The following is a 20,839-nucleotide window of genomic DNA, read 5'->3' on the forward strand; positions in this document are numbered from 1 at the left end:
GAGATGTCGGCATTATAGATATGGATAGAGTAGATATGCTCTGGGCAATATCCAGACAATACCTTTGTGATGCATTAAAATTTTAATGTTTAACATAGACTTTTGTTGAAATTGCTTAATAACCTGAATGATTTCAAAACCATGAAAGGTGCTGAAGTGAAACTTTATGATCATGACATGGCACAGTTGTAAAACAAGGGTCATTACCCTGAAAACAATATTTTTGTTATGCAGCTTTTAAACTAAGGAATTTATGTCATAAATGCCTATTAAGTAGATTTTTTTCAAAACTAAGAAAGGTATCAACAGTTGTTAGACAAAAATGCATTTTCTGAAAGCTACAATATGGAGTTATGCCCCTTTTTAGTCTTTTGTCAAAATTGCCTTAGGTGGCATGGCCAAGTGGTTAATGCCTCAGACTTGTAATTTACGATTGCTGGCCTTGCGGGTTTCTAAGACCCTGTCAGAGGCAAGTGGTTGTTTCAGTGAGCAAGAACTTTCACACTCACTGCTTAGTAATGATTGGTTCCAGGTACAGGTGTTTCAATAAGCTTAGTGAGTTTTCAACACAATCAAACTTAGATATATTTGTAGAAGCTAAACTTAAATTGCTTATTCAATAGCATCATTTGAAAAGTATGAAAGTATCAACATAAATCTCGGAATACTTGTTATAACAAGGCTCAGTTGAATGACAAGATAAAGCTATATTTTTAGAGTTATCCCCTTTCTAGCTGAATGTTGCTTATTATTAGCATGATAAGTTCAACACTATCAAAGCTATCAACTTTAAACTTGTAAGACTTAATTATGAGGACAAAGCAGAGTTGCAAGACAAGTGACATTATCCTGAAAGCAATACTTTTAGGAGTTATGTCCCTTTTGAACTGATAATAGTTGTAAAAATTGGTTGTTGATGGTGGTTGCCCTTTACAGACTAGCATTAACACTGCATGCAGCGAGTGGTCTCCTTAAAATTATTGTTTTGAGGTTAAAATTGGCCCAATTTGGGTTTGGGTCATATATTTTCTCTTTATATACCTAGAAGACCATTAAAAAATCTAAAAAAATCATAAGTCTTTACAGTGGTAAGATTTGGTGTGGAGGTTAGTCATGACTAGAAAATGACCCTTATTGATTTTGAGGTAACTTAAGTCAGTCAAAGTTCACAGTAAATAAAACTTTGTCCATCTAATAACTATAGACAATGTTATACCATTCTGTCCTCAGGTGAGTGCTTTTTGGACAATGATTATATCCAAGTTGAATGTGTCAGATGTCAGGATATACTTTCATACAGCATATCTTATAAATATGTTGTTAGATGTTTTATACAAGACAATTGAGAGGCTAGTGTGACTGTACATGTAACATTAATAACAACAGGATGGCTAGTACATGGAGTAGATTATCAGCAACACTTAACAAGAAAAGACTCAGTGGTATATAAGATTTATTATTTTGAGAATTTCCTTCACAATTACTTCCAGAGTTGAAATGAACATTATATTATTTTTAGGACCGGAATTATATTCAAATATTTGAAACACTACCGATTGAAAAAAGAATACGAATATTTGAAAAAAAAAGTGTTTTTTTTATTTCAAAGTTCAGTTAAGATCGTAAATTAAACTCTTGACATTCACTTGACCAGGTGTTCATATGTTTGTATAATGCATGTCAACGATTATCGCCAATTAGGCCTAACTGTGAAAAGTTTGGGGAGGGCACCCGTTTCACTGTTTAACAGTTTATAATATAAAATTTTCCGACTTAAATTATCTTACTTTATTAGCTCGACTATTCGAAGAATATGAGAGCTATTGTAGTCGCCCCGACGTCGGCGTCAGCGTCCGCGTCGGCGTCTGCGTTGGTTAAAGTTTTTTGTAAAGTCAAATATCTCAATTATTACTTGAGATATTCAATTGAAACTTACAATACTTATTTATAGTAACAAGGTACATCAGATTGACAAGTTGGATAACTCTGCCTACAATATTGACAGAATTATGCCCCTTTTTAACTTAGAAATTTTGGTTATAATGTTTTTGTAAAGTGAAATATCTCAATTATTGCTTGAGATATTCAATTGAAACTTACAATACTTACTTATAGTAACAAGGTACATCAAATTGACAAGTTGGATAACTCTGCCTACAATATTGACAGAATTATGCCCCTTTTTAACTTAGAAATTTTGGTTAAAGTTTTTTTGTAAAGTGAAATATCTCAATTATTGCTTGAGATATTCAATTGAAACTTACAATACTTATTTATAGTAACAAGGTACATCAAATTGACAAGTTGGATAACTCTGCCTACAATATTGACAGAATTATGCCCCTTTTTAACTTAGAAATTTTGGTTGAAGTTTTTTTGTAAAGTGAAATATCTCAATTATTGCTTGAGATATTCAATTGAAATTTAAAATACTTTTTTATAGTAACAATGTTCATCAGTTTGCAAAATTGCATTACTAGACTGCCTGCAATATTTGCAGAATTATTTGCCCCTTTGAAACTTAGAAATTTTGGTTAAAGGTTAAAGGTCTTCAAAGATATTTACTTGAAACTTTACACATGCACTTCGGTCATAATTGGAGGGTCATAATTGTATGTCACTGACCAAGTTCCACAACTCTGTCTTGCATTAAGGCTGATTCATATCCCCTTTTCTACTTAGTCTCTTGGTTAATATTTACATGCAAGTTTTACATATCTCAATAACTATTAAAGATATTAATTTAAAACTTCACATATGCATTTAGGGTCATAATTGTAGGTCACTGACAAAGATCCATAATTCTATCTTGCATTTAGGCTGACTTTTCTACCCTTTTTCAACTTAGAAATTCATGGTAAAGTTTTGCTTGTAAGCTGTTATCTCAATAACTACTGAAGGGTTTGTGCCTTTTTGGGACAATTTTATGCATTCATAATAATAAAGCAGTGATTTACTTGATAAAACATCTTAATAACAAGCCTTTGTACCTTTTCTGTCAAATTTATGTATTCATAGGTAATTAATATTATTATACTCAATAAAACACCCTTGTGACATTACCTTCAGAATAGTCAAGCCAATACTGTATAATTAGACTCTCTCTAAGGCCTATAACATGAATTTATAAAAAAAAAAAAAATAGCCCGTTTGTGAACTTAAAAAATTTAACATTATCAAGGCTCTTTTACTATCAAGCACTTAGAATAGTCGAGCGTGCTGTCCTACCGACAGCTCTTGTTGTTTTCTGTGCTTTAATCTTTCTGATAAATCGATTATTGTCTTAATTTTAGGTAAAAACATACATGTTTTAAGATGCTTTATTACACGTTCACGGTGTAGGTCTATATTCTGTCTGAAGATAATTATTTCATAGAAATTAAGACTCCATGTGATAATTACTGTGATATAGCTAAATTTATTATTAGAATGTTTTATACATTATCTAAAATTATAAATAAATTAGAAAATGTTTAATACAAGTTTAATTTCAATAAACAAATCTTACAGCTTGTTGATGATTCAGTCTAGTCACAAGAGTTACCTCCCATTAATAAGACAAATGATCAGCAGCCAGATAAACGGAACAAAAGACAATCAAATTATGATTTTATTCCGAATGTAAGAATATAAACATACATATCGATAAATCAATCAATAAAACAAAAAACTTTGACATAGTAAAAAATGTATTTCTTAATTGTCGTTTTTTCCAAGCATATTGAAGTTGTATAGTGTTCGACCTAATCAATTTTGGATACTATGGAAAAGAGAAATATATAACAAATTTTGTAAAAACAAATATTCGAATATATTAGGACATGGAAAACGAATATTCGAACATCAAATTCCTTATTGACGTTCCCGGCCCTAATTATTGTAGTTATGATCCATGCACATTTCGCGTAGCGGAAAACTGTATCATTATACCACTATGAATTTTTTTTGAACAGCAAATCCATGCACTGAATATTAGTAAAATGTTGTCATAAATTTGCAGGGAGATGCTAGTAATTAATTCGGATTTGATAAAAAAAATACCAGAGGTATAGTTTAAGTTCCTGTTTCTCAATTGAAATATAGCATGTATATTGTATTTAACAAAGAAATAAAAGGATAATTTCTCACCAATTGTCAAAATTCTATAGTGCTCAATATGTACAGTTTTGAAATACAAAATCATATTATTGAAAAAATTGTATATGAAAACTATAATTTTGTAATAATGTTATTAAAACACTTTCATATTACAGTCAACTTTTTTTTTCAAAAGAAACAAATGAGAGGTATTGTTATAATTATGTTGGTGTTCCCATTGCTGTCGTTGATCATAACCGTTTTTAGCTCACCTGTCTCAATGTGACAATGTGAGCTTTTGTGATCACAATTCGTCAGGTGCCCCTCCGTCCATCCATCTTCTGTCCAGCTGTAAGTTTTTACTTTAAACGACATCTCCTCATAAACCACAAAGCCAATTTCATCCAAACTTCACAGGAATGTTCATTTGGTGGTCACCTTTTAAAATTGTTAAAAGAATTTAATTCCATGCAGAACTCTGGTTGACATGGCAACCGAAGAAAAAACTTAAAAAATCTTCTTTGAAAAAACCCAAAGAGCTAGAGTTAAGATGTTTGGCATGAAACATCTTCTAGAAAGTGTCTCACCAATTTTGTTCAAATAAAAGTCCTGGGGTCAAAATTGGCCGTCCTGCTGGTCAGGTCATTGATTTTCATTATGTATAGATAGTAAAAACTTTAAAATCTTTGATATTTGGTAAATGATATTATCTATATGTCCTCTCACAAAGTTTTTCTCTAGTGTCAATATTGGCCCCACTCTGGGGGGGGGGGGGGTGCATAGGTAAAAAACTCTAGAGACTACTGTTTCAAATGAAAGTGGTAAGAAAGGTCGTTTTGATGTTTTCTAGGGCAGTTTCAAATATGGGTTATCTGGGATTGAAAACTAGGTCACACAGTCCAAATGGAAAAACCTTGTTGACACTTTAGACAGGCTACTGTTTTGGTCCAAATATCCTGGAAATTTGTTAGAAAGTTTGTTAAAATGATTTTTTGCTCAAATATGGGCCATCTTGGGTCAAAAATTATGTTATACAGCCCAAATTTTGAAAAACCTCATTAACACTTTACAGCATATGTTTTGGTCCAAATATCCTAGATTGGTCAAAAGTTGTTTGTATGATTTCCAGCTCAAGTTCAAATATTATAAGTTCATCTCTGGTTGAAAACTTGGTAACAGAGCCCAAATATGGAGGAACCTTGCTAACACTGTTTAGGAATACTGTTTAGGTAAAAATATATCCTGGAAATTAGCCAGGTTGTTCAGATGGTTTCTTGGTAATGTGCATAATCTGGGGTCAAAAACTAGATCACACAACCCAAATTATGGAAAAATATTGTTTACATTCTGGACAATATGTCATATTGTTTTGATGATTTCTAGCTTAGTTTTGAAAATTGGTCATCCATGGTCAAAATCAAAAAGAAATAATGGAAAAACCTTATTAACATCTGCACTATTTCAGGTGTAGATATGAACTTTATCACACACCTGTGCCGATTTTGCGACTCCGTAAATATGGTATTGCACGGCCGTGCATATATTTTGACGTGATGTCATTAAGCGTTATACAAACATAGTGTAAAGACGCGCTAAATGTTAGCGTTATACTGTAGGCGCGTCAATGCAAAATGACGCTTATTTCTCTTTAAACGGTCTTTATTTTGGGAATGTGATAAATAGAATATTAAATTCGTGTAAGTTCATTACTGAATTTATTGCACTCGTTGAATAAAATAATATTAAGCTCACCAGAGGCTCGCATAATATAATTTTATTCAACTCGTGCAATAAATTCAGTATTGAACTTACACTCATTCAATATCCTCTATTTATGATATCAGTTTAAGTTTATGCATTATGTCTGCCTTTCATTCATTGCTAACAATATTGATTGAGAGCCTCAGTAATCAGGTGAGTGATATAAAGGCCATCATGGCCCTCTTGTTTAAGATTTGTTTAAACTGTTTATTTGTTTGCTTTTGAAAAAGTAAAAAGTCGAGCATTGCCCCCACCTAGCAGTGGCTCTGTAAGATTTAGATTTTATATCTGCTTTTGTTTATAATTTGCAATATTACTTGTTCTTTGTTTTGGAGCGTACTTATGTTGAGGTGAGCGATTTCAAGGCCATCATGGCCTTCTTGGTATCATATTTTGACCAAGTGCACAATTTCAGGTGTATAACAGAAATTTGATATCAAATGACCTAGATATTGACCTAGTGACCTACTCTCTGGATGTGACTAACATCTGTTAAATTCTTGTAATTGCTCCGCGCCCACAGGCGCGGAGCTATTTGTGTTTACTTTTTTTTTTGTCCATGGGCCCGGATTTTATGAATTAATCCCTTCGATTTACAGCTTAAAATAAATTCCGATTTAATAACTCCTTTCGATTATTATATTGGTTCCCCCTTCGGTGATTCGCAGCGTTTCATATTAATGAATGAGAACCTGACAGCAGTTCTGCTGTACATGAATTCGAAAGCTATAAATAGCTATAAATGTTCTGATTTTTGACACTTAGGTTATAAATTTGTTATTTCCCTTTTTAAGTAGTACATGTAATTATAATTTGTTACACTTTGAATTACATTTACACACAGAATATCAAGTATACTATTAGTGATTGAATTTGATAATATAATGAAGATTTCAGGCAAAAGACTTTAATAATTTTGCTTTTGATAATTATTCTTAATTTATATTTATGAAACTAAATGTTTAATAATAACATGTTGATATATTGGTTGTTTTGAAATAATTATAACTTTAGTATATAAAGTTACATTTCATTGTTATTATTGGTGATGCACGGAGGTAAATTATCAACACTTTGTGCTTCAAAATTAACTCTTCAAGGGCATGAGTGGTGACATGTCCGGGGTCCGTACCATTTTATCCCCGTAGGGGCGGATGGACCCTCATTAAGCATAAACTATAGATAGATAGATCGTATCATTGGTAACAACAGAAACTTTAATCTGCAGATTGAACATGAGGTGTATTGTTTATAGTCCCCTACCCATTTACCGGAGGGGACTTTAAGTTTACCCTCAGTCCGTCCGTCCGTCCGTCAGTCCACAATACTGGATCCAGCAATAACGCAAAAAGTAATGAAAATATTTTTATGAAACTTGATATATAGATAGATGGCAGTATGGAGATTATGCATGTCTTTTTCTTTTCTTCCTGCATTTAAAATTCTGGTTGCTATGGCAACAAATAGCCTGAAAATATGGCAAATTTTACACATAACCTGTATTCAGTGATAACGCAAAAAGTACTGGTAATATTTTTATGAAACTTGAAATATGGGTAGATTGCAGTCTGGAGATTATGCAGATCCTTTTCTTTTCTTCCTATGTAGAAAATTCTGGTTGCTATGACAACAACTGAATTTCAAAATTTCTGATTCTAGTTTTTACGTTTTTTTCACTATAAGTTCTTTGTTTCTTAAGGTATCTTCTTCCACATCATATGTGACAAGGTTTACAACTCTAGCACAAAATTTATCAGAATTTCCTCCCTTGAACTTAGAATTTTCTTTTTTTTATAATAACTTCTTTATTTCTTAATGTATCTACTTCAAACTTCATAAATATGTTTCTTATTACCACTAAACATTTGTGAGAAAGTTCAGTACTCTAGCAATTCCATTTTCAGAATTATGCCCCTTTTGAACTTAGACTTTTTTTCGAGAAATGGTAATTTTTACTCCAACTTCTTCAATCATTATAGGATGTTCTTCAAACTCCCACATCATAATAATATGACAAGGTTTATAAATCTAGCATTCATATTTCCAGAATTATCTCCTCCTTAAACTTTGAATGTTTCTTATTCATACTTTTTACTTTCTTTAACTTCAAATTCAAAATAAACATTCATTTTCAACACCTTCATTACTAATTGTTCTTTGTTACACTCACATCATGTATGACGTCTTGCATCTTTATTTCAAGAGTTATCGCCTTTTTAAGAATTTTGCTTTTAAAAATGTTTTAATTTGATAACAGGGATGTTTCAGAAAATAACTTTAGAGTGTCCTTCAGTCCGTCTGTCTGTACATAAAAACTGTTTCCTGTGATCACTTTTAAAGAACTTTTTCAAATACCGTAGAAACATAAGTGAATGGCCATTGGCCTTCAGAATGTTGGTGGGGTTCTAACCGGTAGGGGACTTATGGATTGCTTGCAATACTATGATAATTGCTTGTTTTTATGCTCCCCGAAAAAATTTCGGGGGAGCATATAGTCGCCGCCTTGTCCGTCCGTCTTTCCACTCTCACTGAAATGACGGTGTGGGGTGAATATCCATGTTCAATCCGTACAGACGGTACTTGTGGGGGAAAAGGTTGCTTATGGGGTGCAAATACGTTGCTTATGGGGTTTTAGAGATCAAAGGAGATCAAAGAAAAAAACCCATAATGTCAACTCAGTAGGAATGGCCGTCCGTCCGTCCGAGCCAACATTTGATTATTATGAGCCTCATTCCGTAGTTAAATAAAGAACATAAACTCATTAAATTGAAATTAAGAGCTATTTTTTTGCTTTTATGAGCTTATTTTGCTTATGGACGTTGGTCCAGGTGGTGTTTATGAGCTCATTTGCCTCATAAACATCAAATTTTGGTAAGTCCGTCCCTTCCCCTTTTCTTGTCCGGGACATACCTTTGAAACAACAAGAGGTATCAACATGAAACTTTGTAGGTAGATAGATCTCATTGAGTAGGTGTGCAGTGCACAAGAACCGTAACTCTGCCTTGCCTAATTTTTGAATTACCTCCCTTTGTTTATTTTACACTTTGAAATTTGTCCGGGACATAACTCTAAAAGTATAAGAGGTATCAACATGAAACTTTGTAGGTAGATAGATCTCATTGAGTAGGTGTGCAGTGCACAAGAACTGTAACTCTGCCTTGCCTAATTTTTGAATTATCCCCCTTTGTTTATTTTACACTTTGAAATTTGTCCGGGACATAACTCTAAAAGTATAAGAGGTATCAACATGAAACTTTGTAGGTAGATAGATCTCATTGAGTAGGTGTGCAGTGCACAAGAACCGTAACTCTGCCTTGCCTAATTTGTGAATTATCCCCCTTTGTTTATTTTACACTTTGAACTTTGTCTGGGACATTACTCTAAAAGTATAAGAGGTATCAACATGAAACTTTGTAGGTAGATAGATCTCATTGAGTAGGTGTGCAGTGCACAAGAACCGTAACTCTGCCTTGCCTAATTTTTGAATTATTCCCCTTTGTTTATTTTACACTTTGAACTTTGTCCGGGACATAACTCTAAAAGTATAAGAGGTATCAACATGAAACTTTGTAGGTAGATAGATCTCATTGAGTAGGTGTGCAGTGCACAAGAACTGTAACTCTGCCTTGCCTGATTTTTGAATTATTCCCCTTTGTTTATTTTACACTTTGAACTTTGTCCGGGACATAACTCTAAAAGTATAAGAGGTATCAACATGAAACTTTGTTGGTAGATAGATCTTATTGAGTAGGTGTGCAGTGCACAAGAACTGTAACTCTGCCTTGTCTTATTTTTGAATTATCCCCCTTTGTTTATTTTACACTTTGAACTTTGTCCGGGACATAACTCTAAAAGTATAAGAGGTATCAACATGAAACATTGTAGGTAGATAGATCTCATTGAGTAGGTGTGCAGTGCACAAGAACCGTAACTCTGCCTTGTCTCATTTTTGAATTATCCCCCTTTGTTTATTTTACACTTTGAACTTTGTCCGGGACATAACTCTTAATGTATAAGAGATATCAACATGAAACTTTGTAGGTAGATAGATCTCATTGAGTAAGTTTGCAGTGCACAAGAACTGTAACACTGTCTTGCCTACTTTTGGAGTTATTGCCCTTTGTTCATTTTGACACTTTGAACTTTGTCTGGGACATTACTCTAAAATTATAAGAGATATCAACATGAATCTTTGTAGATAGATAGGTCTCATTAGGTGGAAGTGCAGTGCTTAAGAATCATTACTCTGCCTTGCCTTATTTTGAAGTAATTGCCCTTTGTTTATTTTTACTTTTTGACTTTTGTCCTGGACATTACTTTAAAACTATTAGAGATATCAACATGAAACTTTGTAGGTAGCTAGATATAATTGGATAGAACTGCAATGCTTAAAGAACCTAAACAAAGCCTGGTCTAATTTTGGAGTTATTGCCCTTTGTTCATTTTTACACTTTGACTTTTACCAGGGACATAACTCTGATATCATCAGGAAACTTTATAGATAGATAGATCTCATTGAATAGAAGTGCAGTGCAAAAAAACATAACTCCGCTTTGCCTAATTTTGGAGTTTTTGCCCTTTGTTCATTTTTTTTATACTTTCCTGTGTCCAGAACCTTCTCGGGGAGCATCACCCGGTTCAACCGGTTCTTGTTTATGAATGGTTTTAAAGCAATTCAGCAAAAAAGTATATTGATCTCCCAATAAATCAATTAATAATAGGTTTTTATATATCACCAATGTCAAGTAGCTTTTATATCTTTGACTCGCATAGTGAATTACCTCTGACTGCCTAAAATTCAGGTAACAGTCTTCTATCAGTATTGAAAGAAACCATTTTTTTTTAATTTGACATGAAAAAATGCATGTAATATTACTATATTAAAATATTAGTCCCTTTTGTTACTATTTGTATATTTGTTACAATTATAATAATAAAAAATTAGACTTTGATACTTTTATCATCTTATGTTACTGACTACCGTAGTGACACAAACAGAACACAGTACAGTCATGTCACATAACATTTACAAGTCTTGTAAGTCTTGTTTGTATTCAATGGAATTATATATACTTTCCTTACCAAGTAGGCATCAGTGAAAGCATTTTTTCAAATTAAATATCTGGCCCCTCTTTTTAATTATGGACAGTGCATAAGATAAGTATAATTATGCAAAAAATGATTTACAAAACATTTGGAAAAAATCTAAAATAGAACTTAATATGAATATAACATGACCTGTGCGTAGGAATAATTTGGTTAGATATCTGTAATGAGCGCATTTTTTGCGCGGAGCTTTTCAATTGCTGCATTGCAGCAACATTTGTACTTGCAAACACTAGCTTTCACTGCTTTTACACATATAACAATATATCCTCAGGTGGGTGCATTGTGGCTATTGACCCTCTTGTTATAGTAACCATGCCTTTGATGCAAGGCAAAGGTCATGGTTCCTCTACTTAGCTCTACTTAGGGGCATTAAAAGTGTCTGTTTTCAATGACAGTTTTATTCTCTTTGATTTTATAGGTAACAAGATGACTAGAATCAGAGATGCAGACAAACCAGTCATATCACCACCACTCAACTTTGAGCATACAGTTCATGTTGGATTTGATCCCCTGACTGGAGAGTTCACTGTAAGTTGATATGTTCTACACAAGTTGATAAACTGACCAATATATTACCAAAAATTGCAAAGAAATAAAGAGCTACATGTATTACAATTTTCTTTATACTATTTCTCAGCATCCACAATGTAGCTTGATTGAATTGAAATTCAGTTTTAGTTTAACTTTTTTTTTCTAAGGAAAACAATAGAGTTATTGTTACTGTCATGGAGATGTTTCAGTTCCTGTCTACAAACTTTTAACCTTGATCATAACTTTTTAAGTTGTTGGTAGATTGTCTTTATGTTTGGCCACAACAAAGATTGGAACAAGACCTTCAAGTAGACCAGACTAAACTTGACTTTCAATAAATGACCTTGACCTTCAAGGTCAAATGTCTAAATTTTGCTTGATTTTTGCTGACTGCCCTTAGTGGCTATAACTTTGTTATATGCCAGAAAGAATTTCGGTGTATATTGTTATGCATCTGGTTGTCTGTCAGGCCCTCCTCCGTCTGTTAGCAGGTTTTCATGTCCGGTCTGTATTTTTTTTGAAATGGTGGAAGGAAATTGAAACTACTTGGCAGAAATGTTAACCTTAATGAGATAATGTGCAGAGTGCAGGTTTGACCTTTCTCGGGTGAAGGTAACACTTACTCATTTTGTATCAGCATCAAAATTTTTTGTCTGCTCTGTATCTTTTGAACCGATAAAAATGAATTAAAACTTTTTTTACAGAAATATTACTTATATTGAGATGGTGTGCAGATCAAAAGTTTGGACATCCTAAGATCAAAATTGGCCCTGCCCTGGGGATTAATTGATTTATATAGACTTATATAGGAGTTTTCGTCTCCCGTCTGTATCTTTTGAACCAGTGGAGAGAAATTGAAACTACTGGGAAGAAATGTTAACCATAGTGAGACGATATGCAGTGCGCAAGTTTGACCTATCTATGGTCAAAAACACGGTCAAGGTCACACTTAGTCATTTTGTATCAATATCAAAATTTAATCATTTTGTATATATAAATATCAAAATTTTGTGTTCGCTCTGTATCTTTTGAACCAATAGGTAGAAATTAAAGCTTTTACACAGTAAAATCTTTTTCACTATAACTTCTTTGTTTCTTAGGTCAGACACTCACATTGATATTTCCATAGACTTACATTATAAGAAATGGTCCCTAATCTTACCTGAAAATTGAGTTTTCATGAAAGAGGTGATTTTTCTATCAGAATAAAATGCCTGACACATAAAAATGTTCCTGTTATATAAGGGTAGCCAACCAAATTTTTTGCAAAATGACTTCAAAGTGGATTTCCCCCCATTTCATTGAAATTTTCTGCTGATCACAGGACTGACATACACTTTTTATAAATGCAAATATCCAAGTCAAAATTATCATAGAGACTCATGAAATATTTTATTTTCTTCAGAAAACAATGTAGTGTTACTTTTTATACGCCCATTTGAAAAACGGGACGTATTATGGGAACGCCCCTGGCGGACGGGCGGGCGGGCGGCGTCCAATTTTGTCCGGAGCATATCTCCTACATGTATGGAGGGATTTTAATGAAACTTCATATAAATGTTCACCACTATGAGGAGCAGTGTCGCGCACATGAACCAGGTCTCTAGGTCAAAGGTCAAGGTCACACTTAGAGCTCATTGAAAAATGCTTGTCCGGAGCAAAACTTCCACATGTATAGAGGGATTTCAATATTACTTGGCACAAATGTTCACCATTGTGAGGCGGAGTGTCGCGTGCAAGATTCAGGTCCTTGCAGCCAAGGTCAAGGTCACACATAGAGGTCAAAGTTCAGATAAAAATATGAAGATGTGTATATGGACCATTTAGTCATCATTTATTGAGGGATTGTAACACAAATGGTCATTATCAAGACTATGGCTGTGATACATATAATTTAGGTCAATATATACAAGGTCAAGGTCACTAAAGATGATGAAATATCCAGATTTTGTAAATAGAATTTAATCAAAGGGAGACAACAAAGTTATTACTTTGTTCATAAATGACTTACACAATTACTCCCCTTGATCTATTTTCACTTTCAATTCTAAAAATAGAATTTAATCAAAAGGCATGAAATAATCCTCTTTCTTGGACTTGAGTATGTTCTAAAGAATGTAACATTTATTTACACATGTTTCATTCATTGGTCAAGATTCTTAACTGTGATAACTATGGTGTTCTGTAGACTTGGTATTTGTTCATAAAGATCATACAGTAATTACCTTATCAAATGTAAATACTTTCTCATAGAAATTTAATTATATTTTAATTTTCAAGTAAATATCAGTTCAGCTCATTCAAAGATTAAGAATTGTAATGAAATGTATCCCTAGAATAAAATCTTAAATCAGAATTTTTTAGTTATTAAATTACATGTACTTTTTATACGCCCGTTTAAAAAAAGATAAAAATATGAAGATGTGTATAGGGACGATTTAATCATCATTTATTGAGGGATTGTAACACAAATGGTCATTATAATGACTACGGATGTGACACATGTACTTTAGGTCAATATATGCAAGGTCAAGGTCACTAAAGATGGTGAAATATCCAGATTTTGTCTGGAGCATATCTCCTACATGTATGGAAGAATTTTTATAATACTTTATGGAAATGTTCACCACCATGATATGTATTGCTCCATGCATGATCCAGGTTTCCAGGTCAAAGGTCAAGGTCACACTTAGAGCTCATTGAAATACGCTTGTCCGGAGCAAAACTTCTACATTCATAGGGGGTTTTCAATATATTTTGGCACAAATGTTCACCATTGTGAGGCTGAGTGTCGCATGCAAAATTCAGATCCCTGCGACCAAAGTCAAGGTTACACATAGAGGTCAAAGTTCAGATAAAAATTTGAAGATGGTTATAGGGACCATTTAGTCATCATTTATTGATGGATTGTAGCACAAATGGTAACTATCATGACTACAGGTGTTACACATTTAATTTAGGTTAATATTTGCAAGGTCAAGGTCACTGGAGATGATTAAATATCCAGATGTTGTCCGGAGCATATTTTCTACATGCATGGAGGAATTTTAATGTTACTTTTATAGAATTGTTCACCACCATGAGACGTAGTGCCCTGCACATAAACCAAGTCTCTAGGTCAAAGATGAAGGTCACAGTTAGAGCTCATAGAAAAACACTTGTCTGGAGCAAAACTTCTACATGCATAGAGGGATTTCAATATAATTTGGCACAAATGTTCATCATTGTGAGGCTGAGTGCCGTGCATAAAATTCAGGTCCCTGCGACCAAGGTCAAGGTCACACATTCTGTGCATATCTTCCCTATTGATTTGTTTTAAGGTTCATTTAACAACACAGTGCCAAGAATAAAAACTTGCTTGCTAGATAACACTTATCCATAATGCCCCCATCTCCATCTAAAGCTTTTTCGTAAACGGGCGTATTTTGTGACTATGGCACCCTTGTTAAATAAGTTTTTAGCTCGACTATTCGAAGAATATGAGAGCTATTGTAGTCGCCCCGGCGTCCGCGTCCGCGTCGGCGTCTGCGTTGGTTAAAGTTTTTTGTAAAGTCAAATATCTCAATTATTGCTTGAGATATTCAATTGAAACTTACAATACTTATTTATAGTAACAAGGTACATCAGATTGACAAGTTGGATAACTCTACCTACAATATTGACATAATTATGCCCCTTTTTAACTTAGAAATTTTGGTTAAAGTTTTTTGTAAAGTCAAATATCTGAATTATTGTTTGAGATATTCAATTGAAACTTACAATACTTATTTATAGTAATAAGATACATTAGATTGACAAGTTGGATAACTCTGCCTACAATATTGACAGAATTATGCCCCTTTTTAACTTAGAAATTTTGGTTAAAGTTTTTTGTAAAGTCAAATATCTCAATTATTGCTTGAGATATTCAATTGAAACTTACAATACTTATTTATAGTAATAAGATACATCAGATTGACAAGTTGGATAACTCTGCCTACAATATTGACAGAATTATGCCCCTTTTTAACTTAGAAATTTTGGTTAAAGTTTTTTGTAAAGTCAAATATCTCAATTATTGTTTGAGATATTCAATTGAAACTTACAATACTTATTTATAGTAACAAGGTACATCAGATTGACAAGTTGGATAACACTGCCTACAATATTGACAGAATTATGCCCCTTTGAAACTTAGAAATTTTGGTTAAAGTTTTTTTGTAAAGTCAAATATCTCAATTATTGCTTGAGATATTCAATTGAAATTTACAATACTTTTTTATAGTAACAATGTACATCATTTTGCAAAATTGCATAACTCTGTCTGCAATATTTGCAGAATTATTTGCCCCTTTGAAACTTAGAAATTTTGGTTAAAGGTTAAAGGTCTTCAAAGATATTTACTTGATACTTTACACATGTACTTAGGGTCATAATTTGAGGGTCATAATTGTATGTCACTGACCAAGTTCCATAACTCTATCTTGCATTAAGGCTGATTCATATCCCCTTTTCTACTTAGTCTCTTGGTTAATGTTTACATGCAAGTTTTACATATCTCAATAACTATTAAAGATATTTATTTAAAACTTCACATATGCAATTAATATCAGAATTGTAGGTCACTGACAAAGATCCGTAATTCTATCTTGCATTTAGGCTGATTTTTCTTCCCTTTTTAGCTCGACTATACGAAGTATATGGAGAGCTGTCCTACTCGCCCCGGCGTCGGCGTCCGCGTCCAGATTTTAGATTAAAGTTTTGGTGCAGTAAAATATTTTTCACTATAACTTTGTCATTTCTTAAGGTATCAACTTCAAACTTCAAATATATGTTCTTTATCATCAACCACATCTTATGTGACAAGGTTCATAACTCTAGCACCAATATTTACAGATTTATCTCCCCTTGAACTTAGAATTTTCCTTAAAAAATACTATTTCTTACTGTTTCTTCTTTATTTCTTAAGGGATCAACCTCATACTTCAAATATATTTACCTTATCATCATCCCCATCTTATGTGACAAGGTTCATAACTCTAGCACCAATATTTTCAGATTTATCTCCCCTTGAACTTAGAATTTTCCTCAAAAAATGCTATTTTCTTCTTTATTTCTTAAGGGATCAACCTCATACTTCAAATATATTTACGTTATCATCATCCCCATCTTATGTGACAAGGTTCATAACTCTAGCACCAATATTTTGAGATTTATCTCCCTTTGAACTTAGAATTTTCCATAAAAAATATTATTTTTTACTGTTACTTATTTATTTCTAAAGGGATCAACTTCATACTTCAAATATATTTACGTAATCATCATCCACATCTTATGTGACAAGGTTCATAACTCTAGCACCAATATTGCAAGAATTATCTCCCCATAAACTTAGATTTTTTTACTAGAAAAATGTTATTTTTTATTATAACTTTTTTATTTTTAAAGGTATCTACCTCAAACTTCAAATACTTATTCCTTATCATCAATAACATTTTATGTGACAATGTTCATAACTCTTAAAGCAATATTTACAGATTTATCTCTCTTTGAACTTAGTATTTTCTTTAAGAAATATGATAACTTCTTTACTTTTTAAGGTATCTACTTCAAACTTCAAATATATATTTCTTATCATTACACAAATGTTGTGTGAAAAGGTCCATAACTCTAGCATGACTATTTCTAGAATTATTCCCCTTGATCTTGGAATTTATGTTAACAAATGTTATTTTTTTTACTATAACTTAATACATAATTATACATAATTGATTTTTCTTTCATAGTTTTGTCCTCCTTACTGCGTCCAGTATTTTATTAGTCGAGCTTCGCTGTCTCCTGTGACAGCTCTTGTTCAACTTCAAATTTCAAATTCATAGTAGAGTTTTGCTTGTAAGCTGTTATCTCCATAACTACTGAAGGGTTTTGTGCCTTTTTTGGGACAATTTTATGCATTCATAATAATAAAGCAGTGATTTACTTGATAAAACATCTTAATACCTTTTCTGTCAATTTTATGTATTCATAGGTAATTAATATTATTATACTCAATAAAACACCCTTTTAACATTACTTTCCAAATAGTCAAGCCAATACTGTATAATTAGACTCTCTCTAAGGCCTATAACATGAAATTATAAAAAAAATTAGCCCTTTTGTGAACTTAGAAAATTTAACATTATCAAGGCTCTTTAACTATCAAGCACTTAGAATAGTCGAGCGTGCTGTCCTACCGACAGCTCTTGTTATACTTAAAAATACCCCATTTTCATCCAATCACCTCATGTATAAATTGAATCATACGGTTTTCCCTGCACTTTTTTTCAGCCAATCGCTGGCCATGTTACAATGCGATACCCTGACCTCTTATGATATGTTGTAACTTTAAACTTCAAATATACATTTCTGATCATCATTCACGTCATATATGACAAGGTTATGAGAATTGACACACTTTGAACTTGCCTGTCTGTCCCTAAAAACTGTTTTTAAAGAAGTTTGAAGTTTTCCAACATTCTTAAAACAGAAAAGTTGAAACATTAGAATGGTCATGGCCCTTCAGAGTGTTGCTGACATATTCCTTGTGTTGTTCTAGCCAGTAGGGGACTTTTGTATTGCTTGCAATTCTTTGATAATTGCTTGTTTCATATATTTTACCAGTATTATCACTATAAGTCTTCCTTTGTGAAGACCTTAAATTTTTGGCATGCATCCTTGCCTAGTTGATTTTTATGCTCCCGGAAGGGAGGGCATATAGTCGCGGCTTTGTCCGTCAGCTATTCTTGTCTGGGACATAACTTTGTAACAACAAGAGGTATCAAGATGAAACTTTGTAGATAGATAGATCTCATTGAGTAGATGTGCAGTGCACAAGAACTTTAACTCTGCCTTGCCTAAGTTTGGAATTATTGCCCTTTGTTTATTTTTATACTTTGCACTTCGTCTGGGACATAACTGTAAAACTATCAGAGATATCAACATGAAACTTTATAGGTAGATAGATCTATAATAATAATAATAATAATAATAATAATAATAATAATATTAATAATGATAATATCTTTATTTAAAGAAGGTTACACATTAAGAACATACAAAAGCAATCATATATATCTTATTTCCAATGTGGCCTTGAAATATAAAACAACAACAACAACAACAACAGGACATGCATAAGTAGAAAAAATGAATATAAATAAATTATTATATTTAATTTTTAGAATAAGACAACTCATATACATTGTGTAGAAGCGCAGTGCTAAAGAACCATAACAGGACTATAACAATACCGTCCGCAAACTTGTATCTGGATCATAACTTTTTAGCTCACCTGAGCTTGCTCAGGGTGAGCTTTTAGGATCGATGAATGTCCGTCGTCCGTCCGGCCGTCCACAATTGCTTGTGAACACTCTAGCGGTCGCATTTTTGCCTCAATCATCATCAAACTTGGTCAGGATGCTTATCTAGTTGAAAGCTCGGATGAGTTCGAACATGGGTCATCTCAGATGAAAAACTAGGTCACAAGAGCTAAAAATAGAAAAACCTTGTGAACACTCTAGAGGTCACATTTTTGACCCAATCTTCATCAAACTTGGTCAGGATGTTTGTCTAGGTGATAGCTCGGATGAGTTCAAACATGGGTCATCTCGGATGAAAAAGTAGGTCACAGGAGCTATAAATAGAAAAACCTTGTGAACACTCTAGTGGTCACATTTTTTGAACCAATCATCATCAAACTTGGTCAGAATGCTTGTCTAGTCAATTGCTTGGATGAGTTCGAACATGGGTCATCTCTAATGAAAAACTAGGTCACAGGAGCTAAAAATAGAAAAACCTTGTGACCACTCTAGTGGTCACATTTTTGACCCAATCATCATCAAACTTTGTCAGGATGCTTGTTTAGATAATAGCTCGGATGAGTTTCGAATATGGGTCATCTCGGATGAAAAACTAGGTCACCGGAGCTATAAATAGAAAAACCTTGTTAACACTCTAGCGGTCACATTTTTGCATCAATCATCATCAAACTTGGTCAGGATGCTTATCTAGTTGATAGCTTGGATGAGTTCGAACATGGGTCATCTCGGATGAAAAAGTAGGTCAACGGAGCTAAAAATAGAAAAACCTTGTTAACACTTTAGCGGTCACATTTTTGCATCAATCATCATCAAACTTGATCAAGATGCTTGACTAGGTAATAACTCGGATGAGTTCGAACATGGGTCATCTCGGATGAAAAACTAGGTCACAGGAGCTAAAAATAGAAAAACCTTGTTAACACTCTAGTGGTCACAATTTTGACTCAATTGTCATCAAACTTGGTCAGGAAACTTGTCTAGGTCATTGCTGGGAATAAATCGAACATGGGACATCTCGGATGAAAAACTAGGTCACAGGAGCTAAAAATAGAAAAATCTTGTTAACACTCTAGTGGCTACTGTTGTGATCCAAATATTCTGTTAATTGGTCTGAAAGTTTGTTTTGATGATTTCTAAGTCAAGATCGAACATGGGTCATCTTGGATGAAAAACTAGGTCACACCGCCCAAATATGGAAAAACCTTGTTAACATTCTAGTGGTCACATTTTCGACTCCATTATCATCAAACTTGGTCAGAATGCTTGTCTAGGTAATTGCTTGGATGAGTTCGAAATCGCATGTGAAACTAGGTCACCGGAGCTAAAAATAGAAAAATCTTGTTAACACTCTAGTTGCTACTGTTTTGATCCAAGTATCCTGGAAATTGGTCTGAAAGTTTGTTTTGATGATTTCTAGGTCAAGTTTGAATATGTGTCACCTGGGTAAAAAACTAGGTCGCACTGCTCAAATATGGATAATCCTTGTTAACACTGTAGTGGTCACATTTTTGACTCACCTGTCATGAGACTTGGTCAGAATGCTTGTCTAGGTAATTGTTTGGATGAGTTTGATAATTCAGGTGAGCGATCTAGGGCCATCATGGCCCTCTTGTTTTAGTTCTCGGTGTATTGTCTTCATACTTGGCCAAAGCAACCCTTGGGACAAGACCTTTCAGTAGACCAGACTAACCTTGACCTTCATCCATAAATGACCTTGAGCTTCAAGGTCTAATGTCCAAATTTTGCTTGTTCTTGCTATTATTGGCTATAACTTTGTTGTTTTTGAATGGATTGTCTTCAAACTTGAAAATAATAATCTTCGAGGATAGCCTTTTTAATTGACCAGACAGACCTTGACCTCCACTCATAAATGAACTTTACTTTGAAGGTCAAATTATTAATATTTTCATTTTTATGCTCCCTGAAGGATGAGCATATAAGTCGCCACTTTGTCCGTCCGTCTTTTCTTGTCCATGACATAACTTTGAAACAACAAGAGGTATCAACATGAAACTTTGTAGGTA

General features: G+C 33.4%; 1 protein-coding gene across 7 annotated transcripts in view; it reads left to right on the forward strand.

The window, feature by feature from the left end:
* The window catches only part of LOC132712736 (serine/threonine-protein kinase PAK 2-like), a 168,740-nt gene that overhangs the window by 44,529 nt on the left and 103,372 nt on the right, over positions 1-20,839 (forward strand). For 4 of the 7 annotated variants that reach the window (XM_060695158.1, XM_060695156.1, XM_060695159.1 and 1 more), the window contains exons 2-3: positions 1,231-1,442; positions 11,366-11,475. In XM_060695158.1, coding sequence (XP_060551141.1) covers positions 1,388-1,442; positions 11,366-11,475 — 165 coding nt within the window. In that variant the 5' untranslated portion in view covers positions 1,231-1,387. The remainder of the gene's footprint in view (positions 1-1,230; positions 1,443-11,365; positions 11,476-20,839) is intronic. The other 3 variants (XM_060695155.1, XM_060695161.1, XM_060695162.1) reach the window with 1 other exon arrangement.

This window comes from Ruditapes philippinarum, unplaced genomic scaffold (assembly GCF_026571515.1).
Source record: "Ruditapes philippinarum isolate M1 unplaced genomic scaffold, ASM2657151v2 ctg3931_1_1_1_1, whole genome shotgun sequence".
Taxonomy (NCBI): domain Eukaryota; kingdom Metazoa; phylum Mollusca; class Bivalvia; order Venerida; family Veneridae; genus Ruditapes; species Ruditapes philippinarum.